A 17296-nucleotide genomic window follows, 5' to 3' on the forward strand; every position below is an offset into this window, starting at 1 on the left:
GGGGGGGAATGAGGGAGTGGAAAAAGAGGAGGCTGAGCAACAGAGGAGTGAAAGAGAAATGACTTGAGGGGTTGAGGGATGGAGAGAGAGGTGGATAAAGCGAGAGGGAAAAGTATCAAGGCAGCGGAGAAGAAAAAAGAAAGAGAGGGAGAGGCAGTGAAAGCATTTGGATAGTGGAAGAGCGAGAAAGAGAGAGGGGAGGATGTCACCCATGGCTGCCACTCATCACTCACAACTTAATGACGCTGTTTCCCCCCCTTTCTCTCGCTTCTTTTCCGTGGGAGAGGGGGAGGGAGTTCGTCCCGTGCCCAATCAAACAGGGTCATTCAGAGTTCACAACCTCCAGGTGGGACTGTCTTCCACCAGGGGAAATGTTTGTGGATGTGGGTGGTGTGTAGCTGTAAGGATCCTCTGCAGCAGGAGATAGTTAAGTGAGGGTGAGGTTTGTGGATGACATGAAAATTAGAATAAAGATTAATCAAGTTGTGGTGAAGGTTTTGTTCATATACAAAAAGCAGAATGGGTGAAAAAAACATATTCGTATAAGAGTTAACACTGGGTTCCAAGTCTGACAGCTCTGTAAACATGATTAAGACTTTGTTTTTCCTGCCTGTCAGCCTTTCATTTTGGTCAAGGTGCAAATGCCTGGTCCAAAGTTTTTGCTCATGTGTTTACATATGTGTATGTTTGAAGCATGTGTGTTTATGTGTGTGTGTGCGTGTTTGTTTGCAAGAAAACCACTCCGGCTGTCTGTTGCGTCCTTCTGGGATTGGCCTGATTCCTATTCCAGCGTTGGAGTTTTTACTCAGTTTGTGTTTGTGTGTGTTTGTGCATGTGGGAGTGTGTTTTGTGTGTGTGTTTTGTGTGTGTGTGTGTGTGTGTGTGTGTGTGTGTGTGTGTGTGTGTGTGTGTGTGTGTGTGCACGCACGCACGCGCGCGCGCGCGTGTTTGCATGCACGTGCGCACGCTTAGCTCCATTTGTCCTCTCACTCATTCCTGTTTCTGGGAAGCATCAGCCGTTTAAAACTCAAACGGCAGGATTTTTTTCCCTCGCTCTCCTCCTCGCACCAAATTTGGGGAACAGCTGGGGCGGCCATGACGATGATTTGTCTCCCTCTGCCCGTCCGCCTGACAGGTTGAGACCATGCACACACATACACACACACGTACTACTCAGGGAGACACAGACACTCACTAATAGGCACATATACACACAATTAAACATGCTCTCAGTATCACAGACAGACAGGCACAAACACACATACACACACTCTCACGCAGACACAACCGTAGACACATACCCCTTATAAGTGTTCTCAGGGCGCTGCCAAAACACTCTGATTTCCTTTAGCCTGGGCGGCCATACATCAGCTCGGGGCCTCCCAGCCCGGATGGCAGGGGCTGACAGAATGACATGTGTCATTTATCAAACGAGGGGCGCCAGGCCTCAGGAAAAGAACAGACTGCGCGTGACAAAGCCCCCCGAGAGCTCTCCTCCACTCACAACGAGGGGAGTGTGTCATGGGATAGACACTGACAAATCTACGGAGATAGAACACACATGGATACACTCTGACACCAACACACAAGCAGAAGAGAAACACACTGAAAGCCACTTCCAGCACATATACAAACCCAACACATTATATTCAAGCTGCACTGTAAACTGTAAAAGAAGCTCTTTGTTTTTTTGCCTCTGTTTAAATAAAGAGAAGATGTGTAAAACGCAAGGCAAAAAAAAATATATTTTCTCAATTTTGATATGCTGGCAGTGGATCCACAAACACACATACCCACATATACACCCACATGTATGTTTCCCTTGCAGCCAGAGAAGCCGCAGCCAAAGCTTCTCCTGTTGCCAGCAGCAGGCCTGTCTGTGTGCCCGTCCTTCTTAATGAACGGTCACTGGCTGCCGAAAGGAACTCTCTTAGCTGGCAACGGCGCTCCATCTCCTTCCTTTCATATCCATGCCACCACACACGCACAATATCCCTCTTTTTTCCTTCATTATGTCTCCCCTCTCTTCATTCCTTCCCTTTCCTCTTCCCTTTCTGTGTCGTGATCCCCCTCCAACCCCTTTTACTCTTTCCATAGCCCGTTCATTTGTCTTCATAAAGCTAATTTATTTTCTCTGCCAGATGCAAGCTGACAGCCATCAGTCTCCCTCTCCCACACACACTGACGCGCACACACCTGACCTCCTGACATCCAGATAAATACTAAAATGTACACACAAACGCACACAGCTCTTTTCTCGTTTTTTTACTCCTTTACTCCGTCTGTTACTCTCACACACACACACACACACACACACATAGCCTATATTACCTCACACGCTGCTCTGAGGTCAGCTTTACGGTCACATACCCTCTGTTTTACCCCTGTCCTCCACCCCCTCCAACCCCCAAAACCCTCCCATTAACATTACAGAAGATGGATGTGTCTTCATAGCGGAGATTGATTGCGGATATAGAGTTATGGTGCCATTTATGTGTGTGTGTATGTGTGTGTGTGTGTGTGTGTGTGTGTGAGTGTGTGTTAGTGTTAGATGGAGGGCACTTTGGGAGGCGGCGTTGGGAGCTGAAATGTGAGGGAGGCAGGCTTTTCTCTCCTTTCCAGAACCTTCCAGCCGTTCGTTGTCTGTCCACAGCCTGATATTGTGCTCTGTTGAAGGATTGCTTCCTCTCTTCCTGCCTCTCTCTCTCTGACTGTGAAGCTGTTCATAGCCATTGTATGCTCAGACACACACACACACACACACACACACACACACACACACACACAGGCATGCATAGTCGCACACAGACACAATTAGGGTGAGATGGCTACTGATACAAGTCCACTTTGAGAGCTCAGTACATAATTTACTGACTTACTCCAGAGACCCTTTTTCTACCACTAATCCCTCCTCCCTCGTATCATTTCTTCTTTTGTCACTTTATTGCCATGGTCATCAGGAAGAGGAAAAAAAAAGTCCACATAAGCACACATACAAAGTGCTGAGTGGTTCATCTTATGCTTTTGTTATAATTTTTGTTACGCCCCTGTGCTCTTCATCACGCTTTAAATCCTAAACTAGTGTTGAAACAAAACAGCAGAACTTTGTTTAATGGAGCACCAGACTTCGGCACTAGCTCGTCACTTGAGCTGGCAGGATGAAAAAGAAAATGTGGCGATGCATAAAGGATAGCGGTTTTGATGGTGCACAATTGCCGGAATTTCCCTGGTGTCACATGCAGTTAAAAGCACTAAAATGTTTGGGGACGTTCGGTCGTCCTGAGCAGCCTCCTGCCCGGAAGGTTTGCGGTTCTAATTAATTTCCCTGAAGTGACTTTATGGTTTTTAAAGTTATGATTTCTTTGTCTGTCTTTGTGCGCGTTGCGAAGGTGATGTAAGTCAGGTCCCTGAGGTCCTGTTCTCACAGTGTCCTCTGCATTCTTGTGTGCTGGCTTGTGTAGCGTATCTGGTGTTTGGGTTGTTTTCGAATGCCTTACTGAGAAGTGGATAGAGTACAGAGGAGCTGATGAAAAGTTTTGATCCTGAAAACAAAATGTCATGTGTTTGTGGCACCCCGGCCTTTTAAATCAGTTCCACAGTTTTATGGCCCGGTCACACCAGAATTTTAAACAGCAATATTTAGCAACAATTCCAATTGAATCACTGTCACCAGTAGATTTGCTTGTGTCAAGTTCAAATTTAATTAACTTTAGCATGCAAATTTGCACCGTTGATGAATAGCAAGTGGTCTTGACGGTGCTAACGGACTGAGAGTCAGAGAGTCCAAAATGGAGGAGGAAATCATAGCTTGTTAGCTGCGTCACACCTTCCACTTTCATTGTACCTCCTCTGTTTGGAGTATATACTGCTCGGAAAAAAAGAGGAATGTTTTTTTGGGCAGTTAAGAGCAGGAGTTGATGGTGCAAGTACTTGTTGTACAAGTAAGGGATCAAGCTAACAAGCTTGCTTTATCACACATCCCTAGCTCAGGTAGCTTTTTCCCCCTCTTCATTAACTCTTTATTGAATGAAATAATGCTAAATCTCAAGAACAAATCCGAGGACAAGAACTAAACATCCCAGTACAGAGAGAGAAAAAGGAAAAAGCTCTGAGAATTATTTTAAAATGAATTATATTCCCTGCTGACTAGCTTGTTAGCAGTTAGTCTAATCCTCTAGAACCAAATAGTTTTTGCAAAGACGAGCGCATGAATTTCACTGTGCTACTTCACCGGCATCTAGGGTGCTTCCTTCCCACAGAGTAAAGGATCAGATTCATGGAAGTGTGTGTGTGTGTGTGTGTGTGTGTGTGTGTGTGTGTGTGTGTGTCTACATATTTTTTTCTCTCCTTGTGTCGCTCTTTTTTTTCTTCGCTATGTTGTTCCTCAGCAGTGTACAAAGTGGATGGCCTCTATGAATTGAGGGGAGGGTTGACAGCAGAGAGAAGGTTGATTGATGGCTTATTGTGCAACCGGACTCGGCTAGACTGAACTGGTTAGGTTGTGACCCTGTTTTGGCCCTGTGCCCTCTAATTTTCTTCTTTTTTTATTCTAGCCTTTTTTTTTCTCTCCCCCCTCGCCTGTATCTCACCATTTACCTCCGTCACTCTCACACACATTCAGACATGCACAGTGCATAAATATACATGTACGTGCAGACTACACACACGCTTCCTCTTCGTGCTTCTTCTCCTCCACCCCCCTTCGTCTTCTTTTGCTGCACTAAACTCATCATTGTTGCCATCATTCATTCTTGGCTGTTTCCTTTCTTCCTTCCTCTGCCCACTTTGTTTTCTTTGTCATCGCTCCTTCAGGACAGGTTTTGTCCCATGAGTCATTTCATCAGGTTTCATTTTACAGCCCCTATTCATTCAGGTCCGAAACACTGGCCACTTTCAGGAAATGCACCGAAAGGGATTCTAATGTACAAATGTAGTGCCGCTTTTGATTTTACTTAACTTCCTAGTCACCAACCAGTTCTTGCGTGCAGTGGAATCTACCAACCACCTCGTCTGACAGAGACAAAGTTAGCCTAAACACCAGGCACACTAGTTTAAACTGTGGTTCAGCCTGTTCTTTTTTTCCTGCAATGATTTTCTGCTTCTATTCTCCACACAACCATAGTGATTTATGGTAATTATCCATCTTTGGGGTCATCCATCAACTGGTTGTTGCTAGGCGATGGGAGCAGCTGTTGTTTAGTCGGGGGAAGCTCTACTGTCAGGGGCAATGCAGGTGAATTCAAAAGATGGCATCTATGAAAAAAGAATGAAACTGTGTTATCTTGTTAGTTTTGTGATGAATTCTTTTCAGATTTAAACAGAACTCCTTCCTGTCAAGTAACGGCCATCCCTGATGCATCCAAAATAGAATTTAGTTAACCTGCATGTTAGACAATTAAAGATGTGTAAACTCTCCTCACGTGTAAAGTATATAATATAAGACGGAAACTGTAATCCAAACACTACAGCTTGTCCATGACAAAAACCTTATAGATGGTAAAGAAACTGACAATATTTGCTCTAAAAGAAATCTGTTTAACAAATGACATCTGTCTGATAAAGCCTACGTTGAATCAGTGCTTGGCACTGGTTAAGTAAATCTCACTCACATCATCTTTAATTAGCATTAGTAATGCTTTATCTGTACTTTGCCTGAAAACAAACCAGATGGTTTGAAATGTGTGTGCAGCACCAGAGCAACGTTCGATTGTTAGGCGTGGGGGGTTTGGCAGAAAAGTCGAGCGAAAGGGCTGGAATCTGCAGTACCGATGATCTAATGGCTGTTGTTTCATCTCAGAACAAGCAGGCACTGACAGTTCAGGGAAAAGGTGATTTATAGACCACAGTCACTGTCATGGCGTGTCAAAACTGGCTCACGGGAGATCTGAACACAAGGGAAACAAAAATGAATGAAAGAAATTGAAGAAAAGAATCACAAAAGAAATTTGCAGAGCAATTCAAGAAAGAACTAGAAATGGTTTTCTTTAGAAATAGCTGCAGTTCTCCAGATTTGTTGCTTTACAGATCTATTTTGTGTGTAGCCATTGTTGGGTCTTTTTCTGTCACAGTTTTTGTCTTTCTTTCTTTCATTCACATATACACTTCTGCGGGTCTAATGAAGCTAAGCCAGAGGTAAAATGCACTGTCTGTATGACCTATTTAAAAAGGCTATTAGCATAATATGTGTTCAAGTAAGTGCAAATTACTTGAAACGTACGTGAAAGCCCTCAGGACAGTCCCAAGTTTTGGAAAAAGTAATTTATCTTTCATTTCATTTAAATTTATTAGACTGCTGTGTTTGATAAGAAACATCAAAGGGTCTTGTAACCTTTATGACGGAATCCAGAGCAGCAGCCATAAGTATCAAGAAAGTCCAAAAAGTCAAATTTAAATCGTTGTCTGCACATTATAGCTCCGAGCATGATGAGCAGACTGCACTGGTTGTTTTGTTTTCCCCAACCAGAAGAGTTGAGGAAGATGAGAAGGTGGATTTGTACGACACACAAGCTATTAGAAGCCCCGGAGCTATTGTGCCATATGGTGGTCTATTCCATGTGGGTTGCGGAGGGTGGGGCCAGGGGGCTGTTAGGTAGGCTTTTATATGTCTGGTCAAGCAGGCTGCGGGTGAAATTATGGCTAATACATTATGGCTAATACATGGTATCCGTGGCAACATTCATCTGTGAAGCTTTGTAGTGTTTTGGGATGTAGTGGCGATGCAAAACACGCACTTTGAATTTAACCCCTAAAAAGTTTCTCTGCTCAATTTGAGCAACAAAATAAAATGGTTTTAGAGGAGGTAGAAACTGTGGGAGGGATCTTGGCAGATTTTCAGTCACAGAAGAAATCCAGATTGAAGGAAAGAGTTTTACGTTTAACTAACTTACTTAATTTTGTAATGTTTTGGATTTCTCTAACTCTTAATGTAGAATTGTATGAGAAGCTCTTTTAGTGCTTAGTTGTCTTCAGACTGTGAGGAGACTGTTGGTCTGTGCCAGTTTTTCTCAGTGTGTGTCGTCCAAACAACAGTCCAACGAGAGTGTCAGGTCCTATGAAACCACAGCCACAACTATCCCAGAGTGAAAAAAAAGAGCAAGAATGAAGACGACGGGGGAGAGCAGAGAGAGACAGAGATTGCCTGACATACTAAGCATTACCATAATTGGCTTTTCTACATGATAGGACAGAGGAAATAATAATGTCATTTTATTTACAGCCTTCTTTCTGCTGAAACACACACACACTCATGCACGCCGTACAGGTCAATGACACACACTGATCAGGCCTGTCCAAAGCCATCAGAGGTGAGTGGCAGGGAATAGAGGGGCCAGTGACAAAGCGAAACGGGAGAGAGAAATAAGACTGCCACGCCAGAGCTCCCATTTTGAAGGGTCGCTAAACGGTGTGAGGGAGCCTCGCCGGCCGCCCCGCTCCCAATGCAGCGCTCGGCCACGCAGGGTAAATCAGCAGGGTGAAAGCTGGCGGAATTGGACATTAGCACTGCAAATGAGAGCCGGGATTGCCCTGTTCTCAGAGACAACATGAATAAATGAAGAAGGTTTAGAGGGGAAAGTGTGTGTTTTGTGTGTGCGGGCGTGTACGAAAGAGAGAGAGGGGTGTAGGGGGATAGGTGTGTTGATTGCGACAGTGGCATGTCATACTCGAGTTGTCTCACCCTGTCTCAGGTTATTGCTTCGAACTGGTCAGTAGGTCTGACACCAACCAGGTGTCGCTGGATTTGTCACTATAATAAAGACACACAGGAATATTTTTTGCTTGTTGGCAGTCGAGTTCTACTTAATGTAAGTTTGAATTGAAAAAAATTTACAATTCTCTGTTTCAATCTTTTTTTTTCACTGTTTTGCTCACTGAGGCACAGTTGTAATACATATGTGTGTGTCCAGGCTAAGATAGGGAAGGGGAGTGCAGTGTATTATTAAATCAGCATAAAATAAATAAATAAATAAGTCTATGAATGTGAGCAGGCTTTCAATACCAGCTTTTACACTTGACACTGTCCAATACTCAGTGCCACAGACACATTTCTACTGCAGCCTAAACAGCATTGAGGTTCAATATGCAGGCATGTGTACATGTTTGTGTTATCAATGCATGTGTGTTGCTTTTTTTTTTTTCTTCAGAATTTTCTCACATCTCACCTCAGTCACATTTGATAATTCAAACCTGTATAAAAAGTGTTGTGCGAGTGTTTGCATGTATGCACCTCACACAGCTTCCTGCCTTGAGGGAGGGATGTGTGTGTGTGTGTGTGTGTGTGTGTGTGTGTGTGTGTGTGTGTGTGTGTGTGTGTGTGTGTTAGACTGGGGGATGTCCTACTGTGGTGTCACCTGTCTGCAGCAGGAAATCCTGGACTCTGGGCACAACAATAGTGACAGGCTCCTCTCCAGACGCAGATGGCTTCGCTTTCCCCCCACCAGCCACAGTGCATATCTGCTTGCACCTGACACACTGTGACACTTGACACACACACACAGACACTCACACAACTGATCAGCCACACCTAGCTTACACACACACATACAAACTTGCACACACGTGGTAGAAATTTAACTGATTTCTTTCTCCCATTATCTCATACTTAGTTTGTTGCATACTGGTTAACTTGTTTCCCTATCATGTTTTTTTTTATCAGATATGCACACGTACACACACACACACACACACACACACACACACACACACACACACACACCTCTTGTTCACTGGCCTAAACACATCTTTTCTCCTCTCTTTTCAAAACTTCCCCTCTTTTCCCTATCCTCCCTGACAGCACAAAGTGGGCTTACGTTTTTGACTGACAACCACAACAGACACCTCTCCCCCCCACTCCTTCCCTCCACCCTCGTTTTAATCCCCTCCCTATCCCTCTCTCCCTCCCTCTCCTCTCCCTCTTTTGTTCTGAGTGACGCTCGAAAGCCGCCGTGTCAGCATCTTTTCCATCTCTGATTGCCTTATTAGCCGGCGGTGGCACCCGCAGCTTTTCTGACACAGATGGTGAAGGAGGAGGCTCGAGCAGGGGGGGAAAAATGGCTGACTTGTGTTTGTTGTTGTTACTTTCCCCTCCCACCTCCTCTCAGGCTTGTTTGCGTGGACACTGACACCTCAAGCTGACACTGACACACTCCTGACACTGATGCCTGTCAAGGCAGCATACGGAGGATTGCAGGGAAAAGCTAGAATATAGTGTTGGTGTGCTTTTTGTGTGTGAATGTGTGTGTGTTTGTACTGCTGTCAGGTTTCTCTCACTTTGTCAGCTCAGCTGCTTTGTCTTTAACTACTCTCACCACATTGACTTTGAATAGGTTCAGTTTTGCATTTATTTCAATACAGTGGGCTGCATCTTGATTGGGAGGAGGAAGACAGGTTGAAAGAAAGCTTTACAGCTGCTTTGGCAAAAGGTTAAAATCTCCTAATTTACTGACTAACTCAAGTGAATGATTTCAGTGTAGCCTGTGTATAATTAAGAGCCTGCACTTAAGAGCAAAACTAGCACAGGAATAGTTTAATTAACTAGAGGAAGGTTGTACATTCACTCTCTCTCTCTCGTGCACACACGCGCACACACACACATACATTCACACACATATAAGGCAGAGAGTTGCAGCTGTTGGACCTCCAGCTTTTTCAAGGCAGCAGTAACCGGCACCTCACAAACATCAGGTATTATGTCCATTCCTATTATGGGATAGAGAGCTACATGCTGTTTGAAGCTGACAGCACATCTGCCTCCTCACTGGAGACTGATTCTGGCACCTCAGACAAGCATCTTACGAGGGATGGATTGGGGGAGCTGCCTTAGCATATTTAACCCTCTATTTTTCGCTCTTGCTGCTTCTCTGTAATATTCCCATTTTAATCTGTTTCCAAGATCGAAGCATTCTCTTCTTTTTACTATTTCAGGCTCCAATTCATTGTTATTTTTCATCATTTTTAATCTTTGACATCTCTGAATTTTAAATTAATTTCAGTACAGAATTTGGCCTGAAATGATTTGTGAAATTCTTCGACTGTTTCATAGAGAGAGAAGGCAGCCATTTTCCAGTGATACTATAAACCTCTCTCTCTTCTGTTAAAATGGCACACTTGACGCTGTGAGTACTCAGGGAGCACAGGCAGTAACAACACGGCTTGTCATGTCCACTGGCCGTTTCCTAGCATCACGCTGTGAGGACTTCTACAGCCGATGCCAAGTTGACTCCAGCCAACCATGGCTTGGCAAGGCTGATGCAGCTGGCATTTTCCTCCACTATCTCTTACTTGTGAATCTATAGTATGTGTGGCATGTTGGAAGAATAGAGAGAAATCAAAGTAAGGAACAGATCTATAGTCTCACTTCAGCTGCAATATAAACTGCGAAATAATGACTACTGACTATATGGCTGTAGGCTGTTCTAGCATTTCAAATTGCTGATAAGGAAAAAGGATTTATATTTGATGTACTGAAATGCCTGCACATATGTAGCTAGTAAATTCATCTTATTAATTCCGTGTTACCACTCTGTATGTGTTGAGAAAGAAACATCAAAGTGAGTCTTTAACAGATCGATATGGGGCATACTTTTCCTTTTTTCTGTTATTTTTTTTTGTAATTGAAAAGAAAAAATGTCTTCATTTCTACTGGGAAGTAACAGATCTTACCACATGATTAATAAGTATCATCAACACTGAAGATTTGCTCTCTGTGTAATTTGAAAATTTGCTTGTTTTTAAACGAAGCAGAAACATTTCTGTTGCTCATCTCTGTTCTCTACCCTTGCTGAGCTGTAGTCTTCAATAGCTTCATTATGCAGTGCGGTGAAGAGGACTATCTGTCATTGTCAAGATATGGATGTTTGCCACTTTATTATTGCAAACCTGTGTCCTCTGCTGGGACTATTGACAAAAATCTCTTCAGGATTATTGCACATACCATCTTCATATAGTAATGGCTGGTAGATACATAAGTTGTGTCATTCTAATATGTAAAAAAAATATGTATGTAGAAAAATGTCTAATGTCACATTTCTCCTCTGTTTTGTTTTCCAGCTTATGGACCTGAGGACGAATTTAAATTGGACAAGATTGATGAAGAGGAACATCTGCAGGATGATGGCCTCTCTCTGGACGGTCAAGACGCAGACTATTTGTTCAATGAGGACGAGGATGGAAGAGATCGCTTTAGCTGCCAAAACTCTCCACTCAGCAATGGCACTAACCCAGACGCTGGGTATGCTTCTCCACTCAGCACCACCAGTGACCAACTGGTGGACCTTAAGACCACATCCTCCTTTAGTGATGGTCAAGACAAGGTAGAGGAGAAGCTAGGGGAGAGCACAGAGTCCATTAATGGCCTCTCACTACAGGACAGTCTGGCAAAAATGAAAGCCGTCTATGCAAACCTGATCTCGGATGCCTCCTGGTCCAGCATTGCTCTGGACATGCTTAAAAGTAAGCAAGGGAACAATTTTGCAGCTAGCAATGGCAATGGGAGCAATCACAAAGGGAGCAATGGGTTCATGAACAGCCATAGCCCAGGTAACATCCATGTGAAGAGCAGATGTAGCAGTAGCAACGCCTCAGCCACTACTAATATTACCACCAGCAGTACCACCACAAAAACAGTGTCAAGCAGCAACAACAACACTGGCACTAGTGTAAGCTCTGGCAGCACAGGAGGTTTAGCGTATGACTGGCACCAGGCAGCATTGGCCAAAACCCTACAGCATACTCCATACCAACTCCTTCCTGAGCCTAGCCTTTTCAGCACCGTGCAGCTTTACAGACAAAACAATAAGCTCTATGGGCCGGTGTTTACTGGTGCTAGCAAGTTCAGGTGCAAGGACTGTAGTGCAGCCTATGACACTTTGGTTGGCCTGACGGTACATATGAACGAGACAGGCCACTACCGTGATGACAATAAGGATACCGAGGATGATCGAAGCAAGAAGTGGTCAAAGCCACGCAAGCGTTCCCTGTTGGAGATGGAAGGCAAGGAAGATGCCCAGAAAGTTCTTAAATGCATGTACTGTGGCCACTCTTTTGAATCTTTGCAAGATCTTAGTGTTCACATGATCAAAACAAAACACTATCAGAAAGTGCCTCTAAAAGAACCAATGCCAACCCTCGCCTCAAAGCTGGTACCCCCAACCAAAAAAAGAGCATTTCAAGACTTGATTTCCCCAAGCTCACCAGAGTCGGTCTCATCTGGCATCATCCTGGGAGAGTCTCCTAAAGACCAAAAACTGACCAATCCCTATGTCACTCCTAACAATCGATATGGTTACCAAAACGGTGCAAGCTATACTTGGCAGTTTGAGGCACGCAAGGCACAAATTCTTAAATGCATGGAATGTGGCAGTTCACATGATACCTTGCAACAACTGACAGCCCACATGATGGTCACAGGACACTTTCTTAAAGTCACAAATTCTGCCTCTAAAAAGGGTAAGCAGCTAGTTTTTGATCCTGTCATTGAGGAGAAAATTCAGTCGATTCCTCTGCCACCAACTACCACACGACTCCCAGCACCCAATGGGAAGTCACAACCTGATTCCCCACTGCAGCCGTCTAGCCCTGAGGAGAAAAATGAAGAAAGGAAAGATGAAGAGATGGAAGAAGAGAGAATGGATCTAATGGAACCAGAGAAAAAAATTAAAGAGGAGAAAGAAGATCCCCCTGAAAAAGCTGATAAACCTGGAAAGGCCAAATCTTACCAATATCTGAGAGAAGAAGACTTGGAAGAGACGCCTAAAGGTGGCTTGGACATCCTAAAGTCTTTAGAAAATACAGTTTCAAGTGCAATCAGCAAGGCCCAAACAGGCACGCCAACCTGGGGTGGATACCCCAGCATTCACGCTGCCTATCAGCTCCATGGATCTTTGAAGTCTACCTTGCCCTCATGTGCACAGGTTCAGCCTTTGTTCAGCAGCAACAGTTTGAAGGTGCTGCCCTGTGATTTAGGTACTCTGATCCATTCACCAAATAGCCCCTCTCCCCCTCCAAGTCACAAGAGCAATGTGCTGGCCATGGAGGAGCTAGTGGAAAAAGTAACAGGGAAAAGTTCAGTTAAGACTGAAAAAGAAGAAAAACCTGTAGAGAATAAGTGCAGGTCCGCAAAGTCACCGTTGCCAAATTCTAAGGACAAGCGAGTTTCACCCAATCCAGAAAATCTCTCAAAAGCAGTAAAAAATAATGCAGCAGAGGACCAGACTGAGTCAAGAGATAGAGAAGGAGAGCAGGCAGAGAGTAAAGTAGAGAGACAGATTAAGAGTGAAGTTGATTCACCACAAAGGCCTGTAAGCAATGGCTGCAATAACCTGAGCATCATCACTGATCACTCGCCTGAACAACCACTTGTCAACCCTCTCAGTGCTTTGCAGTCTATCATGAACAACCACTTGGGGAAAGCTTCAAAAGTGGCCACCCCCTTCATAGACCCCTTTGCAATGCTATATAAGATCAACAGCAACTCTGCCCAGATTAAGTCGCCAGAGCCTGTAAATCAGTACCACGATGACGATGATGATCAGCCCATGGACTTGACAAAATCCAAAAACACTAATGGAGGTGCAGCAAAGGGTACTTCTGCCACACCGAACAACAGTAACAACATTACCAACAGCAAACCAGTTTTCAGAGCGTTCTCTCAGTCTTCATCTCCACCCCTGCGGGAGAATGCTTTGATGGATATTTCAGACATGGTGAAAAACCTGACTGGCCGTTTGACACCAAAGTCTACAACCCCATCTTCCATCTCTGAGAAATCAGACATCGATAGCTGTACTTTTGAGGATGGCTTGGAGGAGTTGTCTCCCATCCAAAGACGGAAAGGCAGACAGTCAAACTGGAATCCTCAGCACCTCCTGATCCTCCAGGCCCAGTTTGCCTCCAGTCTTAGGGAGACTCCTGAGGGAAAGTTTGTAATTAGTGACTTGGGACCCCAGGAGCGGGTCCACATCTGTAAATTCACTGGTCTCTCCATGACTACTATCTCTCATTGGCTGGCCAATGTAAAATACCAGTTAAAGCGGACAGGGGGCACAAAGTTCCTAAAAAATATTGACTCTGGCCAGCCTCTGTTTTTGTGCAGTGACTGTGCATCCCAGTTCAGGACTCCGTCTTCCTACATTCACCACTTGGAGTCCCATCTTGGGTTTACCCTGAAGGACCTGTCAAAGCTATCCATAGACTTAATAGAGCAGCAAGCGGTCAGCAGAATAGAGGACAAAACTTTCAGTTCCTCTGGACTCACAGAAGAAGACACAGGCTCGATGTATCAGTGCAAACTGTGCAACCGGACATTTGTGAGCAAACATGCAATTAAATTGCACCTTTGCAAAACACATGGAAAGTCCCCAGAGGACCATCTCATCTTTGTGAAAGAGTTGGAAAAGTTTGACAAACAATGAAGTCAGATAAAGCTGACAGCATGACGGATTACTGTTGCACTATAACTCTTAAGCTACAATCTGTCATTACAGATAGTGCCACAACTGTATTGTCCATTGCTGCGACGTATATTATAATGAAAACATGGTAGCTTTAATACCACATTAATTATTCAATTATCTATAAATGGCAGGAGCTTGCAATGCAGACGCTCAAAGCTGTGTTGTAAAAGTCAAACTTTTGGTGACATAAATGTACCAAAATGGTGCAGCAGCCATGGCACTATGTAGTCACTGACTGATTGTTGCTTTCATAATGCACTGCATCTTATCTGAGCCTTTGGTTGTTTTAAAACTGGACCATGCTCTTATTTTGATCACTGTTTTTAAGATAAATATATTTCAACACAACTTGCATATTATTTATGAGACAGTTTGTGCATGTTTTTTTTATGTAAAGCAGTGAACATATTATGTCTAATGAAATTTAAACCATGATGACAAAACTAATATCCCTGGTTAGCAAATTTCGGATACAGACATTTATATGAAGGTACATGGTTATGAAGTTAGCCATGTGAAAGAAGGTGTTCTAAAATGTTAAGATGATTTCAGCACTTTAAGGAAGTGTAAATTGATGAAGACATGTATGGGAAAAAAATTACAGCACATCACCATTTTGAGTTTTAATTTCCTTGATCAACATGGCAATTTGAGGACTAATGATGATATTGTTTTGTATATGCCATTAAATTACAAAAATTCTCACAAAATGTCAAGAATCTTTGTTTCTCTAGTAAAATATAATTTCCTGGTTGTTTCAACATGTACAGTATTTGCGTTAGTAGGCTACCAGTTTTATTATTGTGAAGCTACAGTTGTAAAATTAATGAAGTTTAAAACTTATTGTATGAATAATCAGCAAGTATGTATACATGTATGTCAGCATATCTTGCTCTTTACAGTTCAACATTATTTGTACTGTGTGCATTTTTATAATGTTATTTTCTAGACAAATATGGGGGAAAATGTATATAGCTACAGAATATTGTTGGACCGCAATGCCCTTTTTCAGTGAAAAGTAGGTCCTTCAATGTGGTTTACATAAAATGACAGAATTTTACTGGCATCTGCTCTGATGCATGGTATTGTACATAACATTGAAAAAAAAAAATCTCACGCAATGATAGATTTCCAGGTTTTGTCATCGACCCAGTTATTCAAAATGGCATTCTTTTATCCTCAGTTGTAAAATAAACTCCATGTCCTGGATTAACTGTAGTGTTGTTTGAGTGATTTTGAGAGAATGAGAAAGTCCAGATTGCACTTGAAACACAATATCATACTATAAATTTGTTTATTAATTTTTGTTCTGTTGTCTTTTTATGGATGTTCATTTTGAGGTTTACAAACATCTTTCTAACTTTAGAAGATTTTTAACACAGTCCAAAATATCAAAACAAGTTTAGTAAGTTTAAAAATGCAGCTCAATAATTCACATCAAAATCATTTCAAACTTATATGTTCTGTATGGAAAGGGGTTTAAACACCATCTGGGAGCACAGCTGGTTGGTTGGTAAACTTAAATTTTGGTTACAATATAGAGGTTGGAGAAAATTGGGGAAATACCCTCTACTTTATCAAGGATGTGTGGAGCACTGGTGCTTCTTAGATTTGTTTGAAACTGACATAGCTCTGACTTTAGGGTGCCAGCTGTAGCACAAACAGAAAATTAAGTAAATCCCAGTTTAAGCATCCCATTTAAGTGGTCACCATACTGAAGGTAGAGAGCTCCCCTGTCCTGAAATGTCCATCCAGCCATCTGCTGTCGGGACCATGAATATCATGCAGTTTGACAGCCTGGATTTTGACAGCAATCTGACAGGCAACATGGTACTCCAGCTTAAGGCAGACAAACAGCTGCTCTGACTTCTGCTGAATTTGTGTAAAATAAATGAACTCCTTCTCATCCTCCCAGGGGCACTGGGGGCTCAAAGGGGCCCAGTTTGAACAACTCAGATAGCAACACTTTCTCCCTTTCCTAACAGATACATTCAGTCTGGATTCTTGTGCACCAACAGAGCCATCGTCTTGGCTGGCATTACTGGGACAAACACGGTGGCAGCCACATCAAATCCTCTAAATTTTGGTCCTGAAAGGGGACTTGCTGTAGCACACTCTGGAGCATTTCCAGGTCCCACTGAAGGAGCAGCAGCTTTCCCACTGTGAGCCACCACTCGTCTAACTCTGAGCAAAGGCCATAAGAACCAGAGTCTGTATGAGACACTGTCCCCTGCAACAGGTTTCAAGGATCCTCCATTGTCAATCACCCTGCAGGGTCAAGATCTCTGACCGTGATGTGGCTACAGGCTCACTGTCCTCAGGTGCCAGACAGAGCTTGAGTCCCCTGGGTGAGGATGACAGCAGTTCTATCCAGAATGGACTCTCTCATTGCTTTGTTAATGATATGAGGCTGAATGGGGGAAGCAGACTGCAGGTTTTGTGTCCACTGCTGTGCTATTGAATCAGAGCTGTGGAGGGAGGGTGGTGAGCCAGCTCAGACCTCAAAAGAATGAAATGAAAGTCTCTCGGATGACAAATACAATTAACATTATCTAACTAGCAAAGGCCTTATATGTACATGCATATGGTCAATTTAAACCCAGAAACAACATTGTCACTAAAAGCTGTCATGTGCATCACAGTCAGTTTATTGCATGACTGCTTTTTCAGTTGTAATTATTATTTAGTATCATGCCTTCTTTTTTTATTTAAAATTCTTAAAAATTTGCATTGCTCCTCTGCATTACACTTTTTTTTTCTCCTGTTGCTCAGAAGCGATGTGTTTCACTGAGACTTAGTTGTGCTTAAATCAGCGATAAAGCATTGTCTTTCCGTAAATTTGGGGC

The 17296-nt window shown here is 43.2% G+C and overlaps 1 protein-coding gene across 1 annotated transcript in view; it reads left to right on the forward strand.

Moving 5' to 3' along the window:
* tshz1 (teashirt zinc finger homeobox 1) overlaps positions 1–15663 on the forward strand; it is a 30527-nt gene extending 14864 nt beyond the window's left edge. The window contains exon 3 of the mRNA XM_023416246.2: positions 11047–15663. Within this exon, the coding sequence (XP_023272014.1) occupies positions 11047–14408 (3362 nt within the window). The 3' untranslated portion in view covers positions 14409–15663. The remainder of the gene's footprint in view (positions 1–11046) is intronic.
* The last annotated feature ends 1633 nt before the right edge of the window (positions 15664–17296 follow it).

Source organism: Seriola lalandi, unplaced genomic scaffold, assembly GCF_002814215.2.
Source record: "Seriola lalandi dorsalis isolate HSWRI2012SDOR001 ecotype SW California unplaced genomic scaffold, Sedor1 jcf7180002054562, whole genome shotgun sequence".
Classification (NCBI taxonomy): domain Eukaryota; kingdom Metazoa; phylum Chordata; class Actinopteri; order Carangiformes; family Carangidae; genus Seriola; species Seriola lalandi.